General features: G+C 38.1%; 1 protein-coding gene and 1 long non-coding RNA gene across 2 annotated transcripts in view; both read right to left on the bottom strand.

The window, feature by feature from the left end:
- The window catches only part of nr3c2 (nuclear receptor subfamily 3, group C, member 2), an 80,557-nt gene extending 63,266 nt beyond the window's left edge, over positions 1 to 17,291 (bottom strand). The window contains exons 1-2 of the mRNA XM_082163218.1: positions 16,874 to 17,291; positions 12,327 to 14,109 (exon numbers count right to left, since the gene is read on the bottom strand). Coding sequence (XP_082019344.1) covers positions 12,327 to 14,089 — 1,763 coding nt within the window. The 5' untranslated portion in view covers positions 14,090 to 14,109; positions 16,874 to 17,291. The remainder of the gene's footprint in view (positions 1 to 12,326; positions 14,110 to 16,873) is intronic.
- On the bottom strand, positions 1,328 to 6,875 carry LOC309494055. The gene is made up of 2 exons (XR_014204196.1): positions 4,459 to 6,875; positions 1,328 to 4,375 (listed from the first exon to the last, which is right to left on the bottom strand). It is a non-coding gene; the product is annotated as an uncharacterized lncRNA (long non-coding RNA).
- Positions 17,292 to 21,803: the final 4,512 nt, after the last annotated feature.

The following is a 21,803-nucleotide window of genomic DNA, read 5'->3' as shown; positions in this document are numbered from 1 at the left end:
GGCTAATTAAAATAATAGTTTGTCAAAAAAAAAAAAAATCTGTCATTATTTACTTGCATTGCCTATATAGCTTTCTTCTACACAAGGGGAATTTAAAATATATATATATATATATTATCTAGGCAGCTCTTTTCAATATAATGAAAATGGGTCAGGACTGGGCTTATCAAGCTCAAAAATCATACAAATAGTTTGATTCAAAGTCTTCTGAAGCAGTATAGTAGTTCTGCATGATAAACAAACCAGAATTTAAATAATTTACTGAAAATCTTGACATTTGCCCTCCATCCAGCTATTTTTGGTAAGTTAATGAAAGCTAATGAGAGAAATTCAAATGTCTGATCGATTAATATCATTCTTTTGAGTCGAATCTTTTCACCGAAAAATAGATCCAATTCACAAAGCCGGTCTGAATGATTCATTAATGAATCAGACTGATCTGATTCTTCAACTCAGTTATCTGTTTGCAAGACTGTCAGTGAATAAAAACGTACATTTCAGTCTCTTCCTCACTAAGCTATCATATTGTATGTCTTCAAAAGACTTGAAATATAGGACAAGATTCATATGGCCTACTTGTATGATACCTTTATGCTTTTTTGTAGTTTTTTCACTAAGGCCGTGTATCCACCAAAGAGTTTTTCCCCAAGGCTAGCATATTTTTCCAATTGTTTACAATGGGAGCGCTGAATTTTTTAACTAATTTTTCCAGTCGCCAAGAATGTTCAACTTTGGGTAATATGCAGCGCTTATCACTGTCACTTTTTTACCCAGCCGTCCAATCACAGTGGAGGAGGGGTGGGACAAATACCACACTCTTTTACTTAGAAGGCGGGATAGTTTATTAATGTATATGAATCTTAGTTGATTATAGGCTATTAGAGCTGGTTTGGTTGCTGAGAGACGGAGACGCGCAGAGACGGCAATTAACACGCTGTTTGATTTGTGATCATGCTGTGCTTATTATAACCATTCATTCGAGTATCATATTGTACAAGGCTTAAATCATTTAAATATACATACAATAATATACAAAGCTCTGATTTCTGAGAGATGCACGCATAGACAGATTTGTGCTACCGGTAATTTCATTTTTACTCTCACTCATTCACTTCACTCATTATTGCATACATTTTTCAGATAAGGTATTTGGCTTTCGGGAACACCCTTAATCTACTCCAGTAAAACAAATCTGGAGGATGACACACCCAAATTTGTTTTGCTTCTGACGCCCATGTTTTCTTCTAAAAACTTTTGTGCTCCACAGAAGAAAAAGTAAAATACCTGTAGGTTTGGAATGACATAATAATAAAAAATAAAAAAAATGTATCTATCCCTATACTTTGGCAAATTGTTGTCACTCTTACATGAGCGCATCCAGCATGTGTGTGTGTTCTTTTATATCTATGGACATCTTTGTGATGCATGGATATGTTGGAGTCTCTGCTGTACTGTACATTAAAGGAGGATCCAGCTCAACCATTCTTCCATGTTTACTGGCAAACAGACATTAAGAATGGTGTGCTCATAAACCACCCTGACACACATTCCCAAAACATGGCGCATGGTTTTTAGGTATCGGAATGGAGGAAGCACTTGAGGCATGTGAAACATGTCAATAACAACTCGGACAGAGCTCCTTCTACTTCTCAAAAGTTTTTAGCTTGGCCAAACACGGCTTTGCAACAAAGTGCAGGAGAGTAGAACAGAGGGAATACAAAGCCTTATTCAGATGACTTGTGACATCAATAAAGTGGGTTAATGGGGAGGCTGGACACTGTGAATTGCCATAAAAGCAGCACTTTTTGTCCTCAACCGCCCAATCGTTTATCGTTTGGCTGATGAACACTGGTGGGGATTTGACCCAACAGTTACACCACTGGCCTTGCTATTGCTCTACAGAACAAAGTAGGAAATCTAGGTCATTACTGCAGTCTGGGTAGTGAAAACTTCCCCATTAAAAGCATTCATAATTTCTCCTGCAGTGATGTCCTTTTTTAAAAAATAGTAGATGGTACGCTGTGATATATTAGGTCCTCACAATAATTTTATTTTTCTCATATTTTTGTGGCTGTAGTAACTGCAAAAACATATCATGGTACTGGATCTGAGCGTTTCTGGATCATGGTACTGGATCATTAACTGTGTGTTTCATTAACTGTTGGTCGGTTACTAATACCACTATCATCCGCTCGAACAACTTGATGGAAATGCATCTAATTCACATGTTTTTTTATTTGTTTTTTGCAAACTTTGAAAAGATTTGCTTCATGTTTGGATGGAAACCCAGCAAGTGACACTGTTTTCTTTTATAACTGCTGTACAGCCGAAATGAACTCTATTTACATCATTAAGTATGTTTCCACCCATTGTATTTTGGGATATTGCATTTAAAAAAACAGTGGATGGAAATGCCAAAATGCGCATAAAAAAATGTATGCCCTCAAATGAGTCGGATACACTTTTTATCCAATAAAAAAACATGCGCATAATTTATGATGGAAACACATTTACTAAATAAATTCCTCGATGTGCATCAAAAAAGAAATGTGACTTTGCGATAGGACAGCATAACTAGTCCAACTAGCGGACCGGTCCGATCTTGTTGCACAGCATCTGAAATGCTGTTTTGGTTGTTCTGAAATGCCTGAGCAAAGTCTGTCATCAAAATGGTTCAGTATAATTACCTCCCAGTCCCAGAACTGTCTTACTGCGTTCCCAAACAGCAGGCATCTGCCTTCGAAAGCAAGATAACTTTATAAGATAACATTTCAACTTGTAATTTATCATATACGAAATTATATTATACAATGGCTTTTCCTACTGCAGCAACTTCCATTTTTCTTAGTGATATTTAGCGCCAGTTTGTCAGGAAATGACGATTTTGTTCTCTTTGGCACACGCACTGAACGGAAATGGTGCTTTATTCGCAAATGTTTTGAGCGATAGTCCAATTTTGCACATAAGTTAAATTCACAACTTTGGATGGAAACATCTGTTGTATAATTTTCTGTAAAGCTGCTTTGAAACAATCAGTATTGTATAAAGAGTTTTACAAATAAAGGTGATTTGACTTGAGCCCCACTGAGTTTCATTGTATGGACAAAAACATTCTTCAAAATACCTTCTTTCATGTTCTGCAGAAAAAAGTTGTACATATCTGAAACAATGTGGCACTGAGTAAATTATGACAGGTTATACATTTTTGAGTGAACTATCTCTTTAAATGCTTAATTAAATATTCCTTTATTGTAACACAAGAATTAAATACTCCATTTCATGATGAAGATGTAGTCCACAGCAAGGGTATTACCAGCAAAGACATACTTTCCCTCCCTGACAGGTCAGGAGTTTTGAACTGCTGTAATGACGTGCAGATTTTTTAAATCACAAACTGTGGTCTCTTTTTTTCTGCATTGCTCTCCAATCCTCTTACTTTTCTTTCTTCAAACAAGGAATTTATATCTAGAACATTCCAGTTTGCAATGTTACAAGAGACTGGCTGCTTAATTTCCTTAAGACAAAACAAACCGCCACACGTTTCGCTCTCTCTGATTAGGCAAATACAAATCTCACACAAAAGAGAGAGTGCTTGTCCCTAAATTACTGATGACAGTAGAAACAAAGGCTGGCAGTAAACAGAACGTGAACTTGCCCGAATACAGTGTGGTGAAATGTGGGGGTTCGGCATACTCAGCCCCGGGCAGCCTCAAAGCTGTGCATCAGGTGTTCAGAAACAACACAACATAGCCACAGGCTCTGAATACACTCATGAGTATGAGGTTCAACATACAGGTGGTTATATTCAAAAATGAAGCTTCAGCATAAGTTCTGCCAGGAAGACTTAATTACTACGTCACTATTACCTTCACATCTATCCAATCATGTCCTTATACTTGCTGTATAAAAGATCGGTACTTACACATGTTTGAGTTCGCAGATGCTGACGCAACAATCACCTCCACCCTCCCCACCACACCACCACCATGATGGTCCTGTCTATACCTTCCGGGGGGTCGGCTGCGCCCCTGCCTTCGTCTTCAGGCAGGAAATGCAGATCCGCTACCCTCGGATTAAGCACTACGGACGGGGCCTACGCCAAATAACTTTATAAATAATTGCTTGCTGGGCTGTCGATAAATTTATGCTTTGTTACATTATTATTTCTCCCGAGTCTTTCTGGTAGAACTATTACTATGGACAGAAGTCGCTATTGAGATATTGAGGCAAACTTCATACCCCGTACAATCACATGATTCACCTTAGTTCACTCTCCATATACATTTGTTATAAAAATATATAGATTATTACCTGACTCCTTTTAACATGATATTCTAAAATGCACGGAAGTAATTTTCTGCCTCAGAGCAAAAAACTAACAAAAAACAAAACAAAAAACAAAACAAAAAACAAAACAAAAAACAAAACAAAAACAAAACAAAAAACAAAACAAAAAACAAAAAACAAAACAAATAGCTTAAAATAAGATAGTAAACTGTGCAATAGTGGGATGTACAGTGAGCTGCAATTGTGTGAAATCAAATCGTCGTTATCATGAGAAATTAATTTTAAAATTTTGCAAAACAGTTACATTAAAATAAATCATCACAATTGTTTAAAATTAGAAATAGGCCAACTGTGAAAAATAAAGTTGCAATTGTGAGATGTACAGTGAGTTGCAATGCGATAAGTCTTAATTATGAGAAATAATTTTGTAATTGCTAGTTACATAATGAGAAATAAAGCCGCAAAAGAGAGAAAGTTGCAAGAGTGAGATATTAATTCACACTGTTGCAGCTACAGTACAAGAAGTAAAACTGCAGTTGTGACAACTTGTGAGATATAAAGTTCCAGTTACGTTTTTGTTTTAGGCTACTGTAAAGCCAAAAGTATACTTAGTTTTTTTAATGCAGTTTTTAATGTTTAGTGCCTAGCCTTTCAAAATATACTCCATTTGATGGCGTGCGCGAACGCAGGCGGTCGAAACATGCGCTCTAGAAAGTTTCATCTTTGTCCAGCAGTGTCTGTGCTATTTTTCTCCAGAAGTCATAACCGATAAAAAGAAATTTTATAGTATTATTTTAAACTAAAGTTTCGGCTATCTCATTACTCCCACACACAAGAGTTTGTCAGTGCAGGCATATGTTGCAGTCTCCTGTATTTTGTTGTTGTTGTTGTTCTTCTGTCTCTTTAATTTCGTTTCTACTGTAAAACAACAGCCTGCAAGGGCCAGTGTTGCCACCTTGTAAAATAACTGATTAGTGCTAAACAAATTCAATACACCACAATGTGTGACCTGAACAAAACAAAACCAAACAAAATTTGTGTTACGCACACTGTGCGCGAATCCTCGCTTAACTGTGAAGACCAAAGTAGCCTATACTTCAGCCGTGTGTGCGAGAGTGAAACATGGAAAATGAAGTATACCCGGGGCTTAAAAACCAAAATATACATTGGGCTTAAGGGAACAGGCTTCCATAAGGCTGTGCTTAATACCTGTAAATATTCACACGGTGCTGATTTAACCCCACATACCATTTTTCTTTTCCTGTAATAGAAGCCACTGAACTTCCTGCTGAGGTTTACTCTTGTATTTGAGACTGCACTGTGGATGTGTTCACTTGATATAGTGTCTTTTCTATAAAGTGCCACCTGACACCTCCCCGTGTCTTTTTACCTGCTGGTTCTGTGTGTCACTGGCTGTCTCCAGGGCATGCAACGTTTATTTGTGGACCCAGTGCCTTATAGCCCAGTCACGTCAAAAAGGCTTTTCATTTTCTGGGTGCAACTCAAGACCCAACAAAGCTTAACGGAGCTTGTGTTTGTTTCCCACAAATGCGTTCAGAGGGAGGTGGGGGAGCTGAGTTTGCTTTCTAGGTCATGTCTGATGCCACAGTGTTGACCGTTTTGAAAGATTTATCAAGCATACTAAAGGTGTGGTCAGTCTATGCGAGTGTAGTGTGGTGAAATGCATTTAGACAGTGTCATTGCTCTCCTGCTCTCCCCTTTTTAACTGAGCTTGACCTATTTTGTCAACAGCTCAGGCTGAAAAATTAACAAATTAAAGTGCTTTTTGATCAATGGCTGGCGAATTTGCCAATCAATCCGATCTATATGCCTGATTCACCTGTTTCCATCCACAATCCTTTGACAGTGCTGAAGCTTTCCCACAACACTTAAGCAACCTACAATTTGACGTGAATGATCAAGTTACTCTTTTGTTTGTGCAGTCATGCACAGCTAACAGCAGAAAACAGCAGCGCTGTGACGCTCCGTGAGAAGTATTAGAGGTCACATGACCTGCCTATGCAGCGCTATTGATTCAAATGAATCAAAGAATGCATTCAAATAACACTTTGGATTGTTTGTGATGGGTCTCTGCTTGAAAGATTTTGTTTGTACTCTCCCCTGAATCCTTGTGAGGAACAATCATGTGTATAAATTCTTAACTCAGATCATATTTTTTATTAATTAAAGATCTGACACTCATATGTATATTACAGAATTTACTTAAAGGTGCATTATGTAAGCTGTAGACAGAAATGCAATATAATATACATAACTATAATGTTTTCAGTGGTGTATAAAGACCTTACTTAATGAACCGTTATGTTTTTATTACCTTAGAATGAGCCATTTCTATCTAAATACACCGCGGGTCCCCGAAATGCGTCGACATGTTTCTACAGTGGCCCTAAACGGACAAACGCGTTTCGTCACTATGTTGTTCTTCGTGCAAAGAAGCTAGCTAAAGTCAGCGAATAAAACACTGACGCGATGATGAACAAGTAACAATAATATTCGCAATAACATATCGTTTTACTGAATAATAAAGTAAACATCATTTCTTAATTTAGCTTTGTAAAGAAACCTCATTGCTTTGTAACCTCACCACTAGATGCCGCTAGAAATCCCACACTGCACCTTTAATGCACTCTATGACATTCAATTAAGTCATTCTGAATATAATGGCCCATCTGCCTTAATATCCCTAACCTCACAAAAAAATAAAATACACAATCATTTATAGATGCTTATATATACACATAATAATAATTAGGATGAAAGATACAGATGATTTACATCTTACTGTCATGATTTTTCAAGGGTTTGCTGTATTATTTATAGTGTTGCTTGGCCACATGCTAGTAAATAATAGAGATTTTAATCAGCATGAAGAATTGGTACTGTTGTAATATGGGAAGGTACGGCTACCTTGAAGAAACCTAGCCCAACAAATGCTGTTTAAGGAAGAAGTTCAAATGAGGACAGCCATTACAGACCCAGAATCCCAAGCATACAGTAGCTGCACTTCTAATAGAGTGCAAAGAAACCTTGTGTGTTCAAGAGAATTTAATTTGCCTTTTCAACATCCCAACTATTAGTTTGCCATTGCCAACATTCTAATGGAAATCAATTCAAGTAATTGGAGAGCAAACTCTTAATTTTCTACATGTCACCATCAATTGTGATACACTATCATTGTTCAGAGAAACAGAAGCAAGAAGGCAAAATAATTATTTATAACTTGTTTGTATTACATATTTAAAATACTTCAAACTTTGTGACTAATATTTGATTTGAAATACATAATATTGATGGATATAATAAAATAAAACCTGTCTGTAAACATCATACTCTAAATTCAGGCAAAGCAGAGATCCGAACACTTCTGTATCATAAATGCATTTGTTTGTTTTTTGTCATTGCTGGATTTGTTTTAATACCCACTGTTATGAGATTAGGCTAAAATGAACCTTAAAGGGATAGTTCACCCAGGTCAATCCAAACCTGATTACATTTCTTTCTTCAGCCTAACACAAAAATATATTTTGAAGAATGTTGGTAACCAAACAGACTTGCGTTGTATGGACATTTCTCTTCATGTTCCTCAGAAGAAAGAAAGTCAAACAGTTTTGGAAAGTCATAATGCTGATCACAGAATTTTCATTTTTCTGTGAACTATCCCAAATTGTAAGGTGAACTGCACCTTTTTAAAAGTTGACAGTCTTTTTATTAGAGTAAACAGGATGCTGAAGTGGTATTTCTTGGGAGTCAGAGGAACACGTAATGACTTCTTGACACGTTTTTAAGGTTTGGGATTGAATCGACGGGTAGAACTGTAAAGCTGTATTCATCTCCACAGGCATTTGTTACTCCCAAATAAGCAGCACATAGTTTCCAACACTGTTCTCTCAGGCGCAGGACTCAGAGGAAACTGTCCATACTCCCCAAACTTCCCACTTCCATTTCCCACCTCTTTCTATTCCTGCTCACCGTCACAAATGAACAGAGGTGTTGCCCCTGTCAGCAGCCTATCGTGCAGAGGGGCAGCTTTTGTGAGGTTGGGATTTAATTGGTTTATTAGTATCCAGCCACGTCCAAATTTATCAAATCTATGCTGGCCATTAATTTTGTAGAAGAACATACAATTAAGAGCTCATTAGTGCTCTCACAGGGATATGCCCTTTCATCTGCTGGAGGAACATTAAGAGTTGGCCCAACTCCAGAGCAAAGACCTCTCTTCCTCCTGTACTGCCGCTTCCTTAACATACCTCATCTGGCATACTCAGTCCAGCCATATGAAATTCTGCTGTATAAAGGATTTTTTACCATGCTCTTTCAACATAGAAGCCTATGTATGGACAATGTGCTATTTGATACGTTTTAATTGTGTTTCTTTTACTTGAATGACTACGCAATATGGTATAGAGTCTCTGTGCTTCAAACTAATTTCAGCTTGTCTGCAGCTGGAAATAAAACTTCATTCAAAACTGCATGCATACATTTCTGCACTCAAAATGCCCTAAATAAGCTAGAGCAAGTTTTGTAGAGTAAAAATACATTTAAAAATAATAATTAATTGTTCTCATGATGAACATATCATTTGTTTATTTTGTTTATTAATGTTTTTTTATATTATTCATATAAATATTGATTTATTATATGCATACGTGTGTGTGCGTGCGTGCGTGCGTGCGTGCGTGCGTGCGTGTGTGTGTGTGTGTGTGTGTGTGTGTGTGTGTGTGTGTGTGTGAGAGAGCGACTTCTGCTCTGAGTAAGTGTAGCTTGAAATTCACTGAAAATGCTAGTGGTGTGACCTGCTGCCCTATGCTATGCTGCATCACTCAATTGCATTATTTTGGTTAAAGGGGATTTCCATTCCTCTCTATTAATACTCACTGTCAATTTTCCTTATTGTATTCAGACAACAAACGGCTTATTCTTTCATTCATTATTTAATAAAATGCATTCTACTGGTTGCATCCAGCAGTAGCTTGATTGTAGTTGTTTTCATCATTATAATATTTTACTTATCAATAATTGTTATTTCTACTTTATTTGATGGGATGTCAGTTTCAGCTAGATTGTCAATATTAATAATTAAATTCTGAGTGGCTCAAAAAGTTGTAATGAACATAACACTGCAGGTTGTCGTTTTGGCAGCACTTTTTACAGTGTAGGAATAAGAAAAACAAAGGCATGAAGAGATTTCCCTTACACTACCATGCACAGCTTGAAGGCACCAAAAATGTCTCTCTCCCCACCCCCCCTTTTCTTCCTATGTCATTTTCTCACTTGCTTTTCTCTTTCAGCCCTTCTGGTTGATTTTGATATATATATATATATATATATAGACATATTTTTAATCTTTTAACGTGTAATTGATTCAATAATGGATTATAGTTAATGTGGATATCAAAGATCTGTGTGAGTACCATAAGGCTCCTATGATGAACCTAATGGCTTATGAAGGAGGCGGCAAAAAACAGATACACAGAAAGAAACATTAGAGAAAGACTAAAAGAATATAAAAGTAAAACAGAGAGAAAGAGAGAGAAAAAAAAAACATACATATTGACTGACCAGGCGTAATGCATGATGTTGAGGGCCAGCTGGGGCCAGCGTGGCAGTGAGCCATCCCACCTCTGACTGTCATCTACTCTGACATTCTGGCTAAGCTGGATCTCATTAGGATGAGGGTGACTTTGATCCTGTCAGCAGTGATGTGACTCCCTCGATATAGGTTGCCTTCAAAGTAAACCGCTGTATCATTGTATCTTTCATACCTAGTTATCTATATTTGTAGTCCTTTTTTCTCTTACCTGACTGACATCCCCCTAAAACCTGAATATTAACCTTTCAGTTACAAAAGGAAAAATAAGGTTTTAGATCAGTGCCTCTCACCTCTGTCACTCACTCATGGTTTGTTCGGTGTATTAGTTATAGATTTAAACTTGGTGACAGCTCAGAACCATTGAGGCAGCAGAAAAATTTTGAACATTTCTAAATGTTGCTATACTATATATGCCAAGGTTTTGGGTAAAAAATAAAAATGGGTTTCTCTTGATCAGTGGCGTGCAGTGGTGTTCTGAAATGAGGAGGCAAAGTCCTCACTGTTTTTTGTTTGTTTGTTTGTATGTAAATTCCTGTTCCAGTTACACTTAATGCTGATGCTTTTTTCATCATTACTTATTCTATCAAGAAAATAACAATGGAGAATACTTTTACAGCATTTATTAATCTTTGGTCATGTTAATATTTACATTTAAAGTTGCATTAATTAATTAAAAATTTTAATTAAAATAATGTATTATGAAAGTAACATAAATTAACATGAATTAGCACATTTATTAATTAATATTAACTTAGGTTAATAAATGCTTTAAAACGCTTTTCTTTCTAGTTCATCTTACCTAATGTACTAACTGAACTTTATTTTAATGTTACCAAAAAAAATCTATTTTCTTGACCACACCTCCCGTAACCTCCTATATAAAAAGAACTGTACATTAACAATTAAATAGCACTAAGACAGTATGCTATGTAAATCATAAACTTAAATAATTCACTGCAGCCTAGTAGCCAGTCAGAAGGGACTGCTCCATAATAGATGGTGCTACAGTGGTGAGCTCAGCTTGAATCTGCACTCTTAAGTAAACAGACTTTTAAAAAATGACCTGTTTAAATGAATTATGGAAGTTAGACTTAAAACGAAAGCTCTTTAGCTGAAAGATACATGACAGAAAGCTACAAACCTATAGACAACTGACATTTACTATATCTCATTAGCCAACTTAGCGTTACATATTTCCTGATATCATTAGTGTGGTTAAAAAAAAAGAAGAAAAAAAAAAGATTTTGAATGAGTGCTTGGCTGACTGTTTCAGAGGACATCTGGGATGGGGTGAAAATCATTAGCTATACTGCTAGAGCTCGGCTAGCTGTAATTGCCTCGTCTCAGAATAGCATCAAATGAACACATTCTGAAAAGGGGGTTTAATGCATCACTCAGTTAACTCAGCAAACATCTGACTCTTATAAAAGTTTTGCCTGTCAGATGGGATATGCTTTATAGATTAGAACTGTTTAGGGCTTCCTGTACTTTGCAAGCTTGTTAAAGAAATTATGCAACCAGATAATATAAAGTCTGGTAAGCAAACATTTATGACTTCAGTAACTGGCGAGTATTTCCAACGGCCTGTTGCGGTTGATTCAACATTCATATTGCAATGGCTATAGTGACTATGGTGGCTATAGTCACAATCTCAGTTTCAAAGTTTCGCCCTAACAGTCATTGTATGCTATATATCCAGTTCAGCTTTATTTGCTTTATTTTTTATTGAGCATTAAGCACTGGCTTAAAATCAATCAGTTCCTTGTCTCAAATCATTAATTAAGCAACTTTCTGTCTTCTTCGATATCTCCCATTGTTTGTTTAAGAGCCTTTCATAAAAACTGCTTGTTTATCATTGTTTTTGAGAGAAAGGTACTTGACCTACTATTAATTATGTATGATGCTGCTGCATAATGACTGGACTCAATAACAAGATATATTTCATTGCACAATATCTGCCAGGGCCTTCTGATAACAACACAATAACTTATGTTTATGTTCACAATCACAGAAAAAAAGCCTGATAAGAAGGAAACTTTGCTTCCCTCCTATAGTGGATCTTAGTAGAACACTTGCCTTGTAATGTTGGGTGAATTTTAAGTGAAGACTTAGTGCATCACAAAAGTGGCAAGCCATTAGAAAAAAGAGGATGTTTCAAATTCGAGCCATTTGTCTGTCAATTAATATTGATTGTTAGCTCCCAGATAAATGTAATTGAATTAGCCTAATTTTAGCAAATTTTCTCAAAGAGATTGCAACTTTTGCTAAATTCTCAAATGGTTTCATGTTTTTCTTTTACTTTGGTACTTTTTTTGGGATAGGATTAAACTAATGTTTTCGAGAACAAGAAAATACAAGACAACATTTTTTAAAGCACTGCCTCATCTTGTTGCATAACACTAATAAAAACTCCCTGCTGGTGTCTTACCTTTCCATGTTTTCAGTAAGGCAGACTGGGCCTGGATAGCCGTCCCCCCTGGCAGAGAGAGGCCCCTGTGACAACCCTGGGCGAGTTTTCCACGTCTCCATTAATCCAGTAACTGGAGAAATTAGATTCAACAAGGGGTTCGTCTGGTCTCTCAAATTGTGGCGTGAAAACGACATTGTTCCTTGCGCTCCGATCTGGTAATGAAATGAATGTCCACCTGAATTAACGCCAACAATAGCCGACGTGGGCACATTATTATTCTCTTGGTAATAGCTGCCATCATTGGTTTCCTGTTTAATCCCCTTGGGCAGGCCATTGTTAGGAAACACACCAGGTTCATAGTTGCCATTCAGAGAAGAAACAGGAGGTCCCAAGATCCCAGAAAGACTATATTCGTCAATATTATCCCTCAAAGACAAGTATGTGGTCTCTGCAGAAGGAAAGCAGCCCAGAGAGTGCTGTGGCTCAACAAAATGGAGGTTCGAACAAGTCACCTCTCTGTTTGGCTCTGTCTTAATGTGAGTCACGAATGGAGAGTGTGGCATAGCACTCTTGCTGCTGCCTAGGCACATGCTCCTGTAATCAGTGCCAGGTTCATTTTTTATGTATTTGGCCACTCCCATAGCATCCAATCCGATGTTAAATATTTCCCCATCCACGTTCTCTACCTTCGGAAACTCGAATCCCTTGAAGTCATGCTCTCGGCTCTCAGGGCTGTTGACGTCATTTTGCACTAGGCCCAATCCACTGGGAGGGCTAGAGACAGAGAAGCCCCTTGATGAGTTCCTGGGACTGGACATGGCCATGCTTCCAACAGTGGGCGGACTGGAGATGGATGGTCTAATGTTACAGGTATTGCCTCCATTTGTTGTTGGACTAGAGACGGATGATCTCATGTTGGTGTTACAGGAAAGTGGTGACCTCACACTACCTATACTACGAGGGCTGGAAACCGGAGACTTCATAACACTGAGTGGACTAGCCAGTGGAGGTGACCCCACCATGCTGGATTTTACAGGGCTACAGGTGTTGGGGCTGGTGTGGTGACCTTGGGTCAAGTTGGTGCTGGCAGAAGCCAGCGACGGACAATCAGAATCAAAGTAGGTGGGGCTGGTAGTGGATGACACCATGTTGTGTCCTGTAGGACTAGACATGGGGCCAGACCCATCAGTGCTGCAAGAAAGAACGGAGGCCATTCCAGAGGGCACTGAGGCAGAGACCACAGCACACTCCTGAGGGCCACCATTGGGTTGTTGGGACCCAGGTGGGAATGAAGCTGGGGGAGCTTTCATCTTTGGGCTCCCAGTTGATCTGGGCTGGCTGTCTTCAATTGCTTTCCCACAAAGAGGATACAGTTTCCCTGGGCTACCCTGCCCACCCACAGTACCATGTTGGGAAAAGCCAAAATCTGCCTCCCTGGCAGCATTCATGTACAAGCCCATAGACTCAGCAACCGTTTTGGAGAGCTCCTTTGAATCTGTTTCTGACTTGCGGTTGTGGAAGGAGTTGTTGAAGGAGGGAAACGGTAATGGTTGATTCTGGTTAACTCTTAGCACTGTTGTCTCGGTAGTCTTAAAGTTGTTGTCCTTGCACACAGATGGCACATTAGGGGCATTGCTCGAGTTTACAATATCCATGAGCACATCACTGTTTGTCAAACTATCTTCTGCAGAACAGCAATACTCCATGGTGTTTGGCATCTGTGCCCATTTGTTTTCTGGAGTTGCCCCTTCGGAGTAACTTTGGTATCTTTTAGTCTCCATACCTGGATCATTTGATAAACCTAATGGGCCAATAAATTAGAGACATTTAGACATTGCAGTCAAAATGGCACTGTTTTGATTAGTACAAAGAAATCTCATTAGTTAGACTGTCAAACCAAATAGCACACATAATCATTACTGGTTTAGTTTGAATATTTTTGGATATGCATTATAGACATCCTATTTTAATAAATAAATATTTGCATTTTGTGATTACAAAGAAATGTATCATTTATTTATAGGATTCACTTGGCTTTACAAATGTCAAATGGTACATTTTTCACCTAATACATTCATTATTTTTGTTTTTCATGACCAATTTCTATCCTCAGATTTAAATGGGCCGCTTTTTGCTGCTTTGTGCAATTGCCCTCTTCTTCCTAAATGTGGGGGCCGTGCTGTCTCTTGTCAATCCACGGTCAACCCCAACCTGAAAGGTTTTCTATTTGACAAATTTATTTTAGATTTCCCATGTGCTTTACTATGTTTTCACCACCACGCTGTGTGAATCCACTAAATTAGTAAATCTGTAAATTAACTATGAAACTCTTTTAGCAGTGCTGGATCCTGGCACTGCCTCCGCAGACATCAAATGCAACGCTCTTCATTCGAGGTAGTTTCATGGGATCCACTCACCCCTCTCATTGAATATGAATTGTGACCTAGCAGGTAACTTTTTCTCAGCAACTCCCTGTGCTTTACTTTGCCGCCCCCTCTAACTTCAGCTACTATTTGTCTGCACCATAAAAATGTCCTTTACCTGCTAAAAGACAAAAAATTTAGGAGGGATGATAATATCATACAGATCAGGTCAAGTTAATAAAAATGTTACTCCACCCCCCATATACATCCACTGACATATAGTGCTATATTTATGCTTACTCTGGATTTGAACCTGAGACTTCTACCACTTATTCACAGTGTTCACGGCCATGTGTACTGTCAGGCAGTCTCATTACTGGTAATAGCCATCTTTTCTACAGTATTTATAGTTTAATATAGAATCTTGAATTCTTTGTTTCTGGATTTTTATATTATTTATATTATTATTGTTTTTTATTTTATGTTTAGAAAAGTAGAATATGGTATAAAAAATATTTATCTTCATTATAATTATACATTTGGTAGCCTATGTTTTAAAAACAAAGAGACTCCTTTTGTCCTTCAGATGTTAACGATACAACACAAGTAGGCTACATTTTAGCAGTGTTACATTTAGTTGGTAAAATGACATATGTTTGCACCTTCTGAAATCCCAAATGCCCCCTTAAGTAATTCGTCCTGGTGCTGGCATCCTAAACATGCCTCCAAAAAAGCAATAGTGGACTGAGACTTGCAATGCAGAGACGGAGTGAATGCAAAAATAACTGATATCTGAAAACAAACGACAACAGCTGTCAGGATTCAATGCATTGTGTATTTATTCATGTTCCCCACAAATAAATAAAAAAGGCGAGCACAAAAAAAGAGTGGCTGATAAATTTCAGCAAAAAAAGTTAATTTCCCATCCTGTTGCAACAGGCACCAAGAGGAGAAAGCAAAGCCGACCGCTGTGAGTTTAAACTATCATTCATGTATAGGCCTACAGACTTATTTCACCATCCATACCAAGTCAGTCATAAGTAGCCTAGCTCTTCTCTAGCGAGATGCAGTTAGTTCAGGCATCGCACTTTTAAAAGCAAAGTTAAATGGCAACGACAATGTTGCTTTAAACGTTTGACGTAGTTCTTTGTTTATGTTTTGTTTTTTCCCCCCTATCGTCTTTCTTCCCACGATACCGTGCTTAAGCGCGCAACCATTGGACAGAAGCAGACACACTGTCGCCAAGAGTTTATCACGCCACTCACGGATTGGTCCCGTCGATCTGTCAGTCTTTTATTTATAAGCTTTTTAGCCACAAAACTGCTACGACATTCTTTGTAGAATTTAAATTAATAACTTTGCTCTATGTTTAGCCTATAAAAACTTTACGTGTTAGTTCAGACGCGTGATAATTCATGCTGCATTGCAAAGCTAGCGACCTCCAGAATGATGCGTGTGACGCAGTTGATTCTTTTGCAAAATAACTCCTGACTAAATATCGTTGCGATGCAGTTTATTCATCACATGACGTCACGTGAATCAAGCATGCTTAAATAAGTATGAATGTTTGCATGCATTTTCACAAGAATACATCTTACTCGCCGCTGTTCTCACTGTCTAACCAGCCAGAACATCACTGGTAATTATTGTGCCCCATCTGTCTGACTTCAGTTTCGCTCAACTCTGCACTGTACTTTAGTACAGTAAATAAGATGTGTAACGTTACGCGAAATAAATCATATACGCTATATCCCATTAAGAACTTGTCGACGGAACGAAAGAGATTAAGCTTTGATATAACAAGCTATACCATATTTTATATTGGCTTGATTTGATATTTGATATGCGTTAGCATAAACGATACTGATGAAAAGTATACACTTGCATAAATCCAGTCGGTTGTGGATTTATCTAGTTTAGCCGAGAAAACGTCAAACATTTCTGATGCAAAGGATGTCTGTGTAGGATACATTGATAACTGTATTATTGTTACTATGCAGTTGTAATTATAGGCCTATTTGTTTATTTATGACATGTTTCTTTTCATCGCTTTAAAGTGGAAATGCACTTCATGCACAGCACAGGGATCCTGTCAAGTTAAACATCAAGTTTTAGACAAGTTTTTGTTTAACGCGTCTGCATTTGCAGTAGTTCATACAGTTTGTTCTTCAGTGAGATCATAATAATATTAAGACATCTTACCGTAGTTATGACATCCAATTTTGACAGTTATCTTTACTGCTGGCCACTAGTAATCCGATGGACAAAACGGAGAAAATGACACTAAACAGTGCCGTTAAGTTGTGTTTAGAAGTATTCCCAGTGTTGCGACTGCTTGCATACTAGTTTCAGTTGTGACAGCTGAACGCATCGCACACTGCCGCGCGCATGACGCGAGATCCTTAACGACAGCGCACTGTACGCGTACAACGGTCGACAGCGACTTCACCGAAACGTCCTGTCGACAGTTTTCTGTTTACGTGCACATTGCTGCTAGATTGTTGAAGGCGCCCAACTGAAGACTAATACAAACAGCGGAGGACTCAGACAGACTTGCGTAGCGACGTCATTGTGTGCACATGGACCCTCCTACTGCAATGAGAGCTCGAGTAGGAGGGGGCGATGAATGCGCTCAGGTATATACGGCTCTTGGTCCAGAAGTAGGGCAAGGTAGTTTGATTGCGCAGGCGCTAAACTGTGCATCTAGGACAAATGGATGATGTGCAAACATTTAAGTGCATGACCTTACTTGCTAAATGTTATTCAGTGGTATATCATTTAATCATCATTATAATCTAATTAATCCATGTTGGCTACTGCAATCCCAGACTTATATATATCTTTTTTTTTTATATATGTTGCAGAATTAAGGGAAACAAACTGTTTGTGTACAGATTTAGAGGAGAAGAGCAGATACGTGCAATTATAAATGTTGTCTTCTGTAGATATGGAGCATTGGATATTGACTAAGGCCTATTGGGAGTCGGACATCAAGCATTAAATGACAAATTGTTGGATGTGTATGCAAGAAATAACAATGTTGGATGTGTATGCAAGAAATAATGTTTTGGTCCCCTACTCTCATGTCATCCTCCAGTGGTCAGTTAAAGTTATGCAATTTTCAGATTTTTTTAAAATTTAAATAAACAGAAAAGTAGGTACATTTCATATTCTTTTTAGGCAGGTTAAGTCCTCTGATCTTGAAAGCACTTGAAAGCTACTGGATAAAGTCCTTGAGACTGTCCTTTGGAAGTGGTGTTTGTGAATTTCAGGCTTGAGATGATCGCATAGGAATGACCATCTAATCTGCTTAACGTGCAGTCACTAACTTTTTAACAGGCCTGGAACCAAAATATGAATGTCTGTACTAATTAAGCAGTACATGAATATAAAATAATATTTGTATAGGTCCTCATTTCTACCAAACATTGATTTAATATAAAGGCTCCTTTTAAAAAGACCTACCACAAGGTGGTGCAGTTTTTGTGATTTTGTTAGAATTTGGTGACATGGAAATGGTCTTTAATAACCCGTGCTTATGTAATACTGATGAAGGGGTGATCATTTTACTTATATTCAATACCTGTAGTATGTAATATACAGTTACAGCAATATGTGTATAATTACAGTCCTTCTTATTCCTGTCAATACATGACAATTACACACTAGCCTCAATTGCATGGCCTTGTGTTTATCTGATTATGTTGAATAAACTCTGGCTTCATCCTTCTTATTTCCTCTAAGTAAGTAGCGGAGACGATTTCTGTCAAGCAGAGATTTGTAACCTTTGAGGCTTTAATGTTACCAAACCTGCAGTGCTTAACTTGTAATCTTACATGGTCAAGCACTTGTTTTAAAAAGCTGAGAGCTGAGCTGAGTTTTCTAGAACCAGCAGCTCATAGATTTTTCTGGAGAGTGATTATTAGTCACCTGTAATTCTGTCTATTAGTCATCTGTTATCAAGTCAAACTGTCAGATCTGTTTGGTTTGATCATAGGGCAAATACTTGTAAAGTAAGTATTTGCTTATTTTTTGATTCACAGATCTGTAGAGTAACAAAAAAGCAGTTAATTATCAGCTAAATATTATATTGAATACATTTCTTATTACTAAGATTTTCTTATAATGAAAGCAATCAGTCATGATCAAAATAATAGGATTGCCACAATGTTCCTTTTATACTATTAATTCAACAACAACTTCAGCTGATGTACAAATATATAGAAGTGGGTAGATCCCACAGTGTGACATTGCTTACAGCGGGGATCATGTTGTTCATACAGTCTGACAAGCAACAGTTGTAAAGGAGTATTATAAATCGTACAGTGGGCAGTGTCCGTTTTCTTTGTCACTATTTGTCTGAGTTCTAGTCATTCATGTTATTGTCGTTCATTCTACGTAATGCATCTCTTAACTTGGATTTAACCACACGCAACCCCTGACAGAACACAATACTTTTTACTGCGAAAATGGATATTCCCTCAGTGAAACTCGACCACTCTCTATGCGTTTTCTATATATAGCTATATCAGTTTGACTGATTTAATACTGATGAGGAAGTATTATGTGATGTGCTGGATGAGCTCCAAGTCGTTACTGGTTAAGCACAGCTCCAAGTCTTCTTCATCATCCAGCACCAAGTCTCCTTCGTTGTGAATGGTCCCGCCCAGCCTCCCTCTCCCTCCTCCACTGGCAAAGCCATACAGTTCCTCTGCCTTGTCCCCGCTGTCTCCCTTCAGCCCCTCGGCTCCTCCAGTGGTTCCACTCTGCTGCACAGAGGCTGAGGCTTCCCAGTCATTAGCTCTGCCTTGACTTGACTTTTCATCATCGTCTTCTCCCTGGTCATCGTCTTGTTGGGTGTCTTCCTCTGCATGCTCCGCGTCCTCCTCCAGAGAGCCCTCCCTCCCTTCCTCCCTCCTCAGTTTGGACTATGGTTACAGCGTGAAGATGTGCTTTTCTTTTCTTTTATGTCACAGTCATGTTCTGTTTCACTGTCTTGTTTAATTTCTAGTCTTTTTTTCTAGTTTTTATTTTCACCATTTGTCTGAGTTCTAGTAATTCATGGTTGTCATGGTTTCTCCTTAGTTCCCCTGGCAAGTGACTGGTCTGTGTTTGCAATTCCACAAACCTAAATGACCTTCTGAATCTAATTAGAAGTCTATTTTATTTAGAAAGGAATAAAAAAGATTTTAAAAAAATGTTGTAGGGAGACTTAATGAATTATGCATAATTTACAGCCATTGTGAGAATAACATAACATAAATAAAAAGTAACTGTAGTCTGATTACAAATATTAAAAAATGTAAAACAATCTAATTACTAGTAGTTTATTTTTGGAATCTGATTACAGTTTATTTTTGGAATCTGATTACATTATATATGTGTATACGTATATATATATATATACTATATATTACACATCACCAGTTTTTTAATGGATCGTGTAGCTTTTTGCATTACAAGAAAAAGTGCACACATTGACCCAAAATCTCACGTTATGGTTAGATGAATATGAGAGGAAAATAAACCCATACCTTGCTTTATTTCCCCCACCAGTATACACACTTTTAATCATAGATAGGTAACTCATAACCATCAGCAGAAGACATCTGGCCTTGATGTTAATAAATAAATCTGGCTGCAAGACCATACAGCCACCGGCGGCTAAAATAACTATAGTTCTTAAATGTTTAATAACTTTTGAACCACTAATCCAATCTTTATGCTTTAAAAAGTCATTTAAATAGGAGATTCGCGGCTTTTATGATCATATCGTTTTTTTTCTTTTGGACATCAGAGGCTCCGTAGTGAATGTGATTGCGTCATCAAGTTTTGATCAGCATTGATTCGTCAAAGAAACCCAATACTTCTTAAATAGTTTGTGAAAATATGTTTGTATTTTTGTTGCACAAGACAATATTCACAATTGTTTACACTACTTGCTGCACTATTTGTGTCTGTTGTTCATGTTCAGATTGAATACACACACACACACACACACACACACATAGCCTACACACCCACCCACACACACACACACATAGGCTATATATATATATATATATATATATATACACACTCACCTAAAGGATTATTAGGAACACCTGTTCAATTTCTCATTAATGCAATTATCTAATCAACCAATCACATGGCAGTTGCTTCAATGCATTTAGGGGTGTGGTCCTGGTCAAGACAATCTCCTGAACTCCAAACGGAATGTCAGAATGGGAAAGAAAGGTGATTTAAGCAATTTTGAGCATGGCATGGTTGTTGGTGCCAGACGGGCCGGTCTGAGTATTTCACAATCTGCTCAGTTACTGGGATTTTCACGCACAACCATTTCTAGGGTTTACAAAGAATGGTGTGAAAAGGGAAAAAACATCCAGTATGCGGCAGTCCTGTGGGCGAAAATGCCTAGTTGATGCTAGAGGTCAGAGGAGAATGGGCCGACTGATTCAAGCTGATAGAAGAGCAACTTTGACTGAAATAACCGCTCGTTACAACCGAGGTATGCAGCAAAGCATTTGTGAAGCCACAGCCTTGAGGCGGATGGGCTACAACAGCAGAAGACCCCACCGGGTACCACTCATCTCCACTACAAATAGAAAAAAAGAGGCTACAATTTGCACAACCTCACCAAAATTGGACAGTTGAAGACTGGAAAAATGTTGCCTGGTCTGATGAGTCTCAATTTCTGTTGAGACATTCAGATGGTAGAGTCAGAATTTGGCGTAAACAGAATGAGAACATGGATCCATCATGCCTTGTTACCACTGTGCAGGCTGGTGGTGGTGGTGTAATGGTGTGGGGGATGTTTTCTTGGCGCACTTTAGGCCCCTTAGTGCCAATTGGGCATCGTTTAAATGCCACGGCCTACCTGAGCATTGTTTCTGACCATGTCCATCCCTTTATGACCACCATGTACCCATCCTCTGATGGCTACTTCCAGCAGGATAATGCACCATGTCACAAAGCTCCAATCATTTCAAATTGATTTCTTGAACATGACAATGAGTTCACTGTACTAAAATGGCTCCCACAGTCACCAGATCTCAACCCAATAGAGCATCTTTGGGATGTGGTGGAACGGGAGCTTCGTGCCCTGGATGTGCATCCCACAAATCTCCATCAA

This window comes from Leuciscus leuciscus (genome assembly GCF_965113295.1).
Source record: "Leuciscus leuciscus genome assembly, chromosome: 3".
Classification (NCBI taxonomy): domain Eukaryota; kingdom Metazoa; phylum Chordata; class Actinopteri; order Cypriniformes; family Leuciscidae; genus Leuciscus; species Leuciscus leuciscus.
The sequence above is the reverse complement of the archived record's forward strand: the minus strand, read 5'-3'. Positions and strand labels throughout refer to the sequence as shown.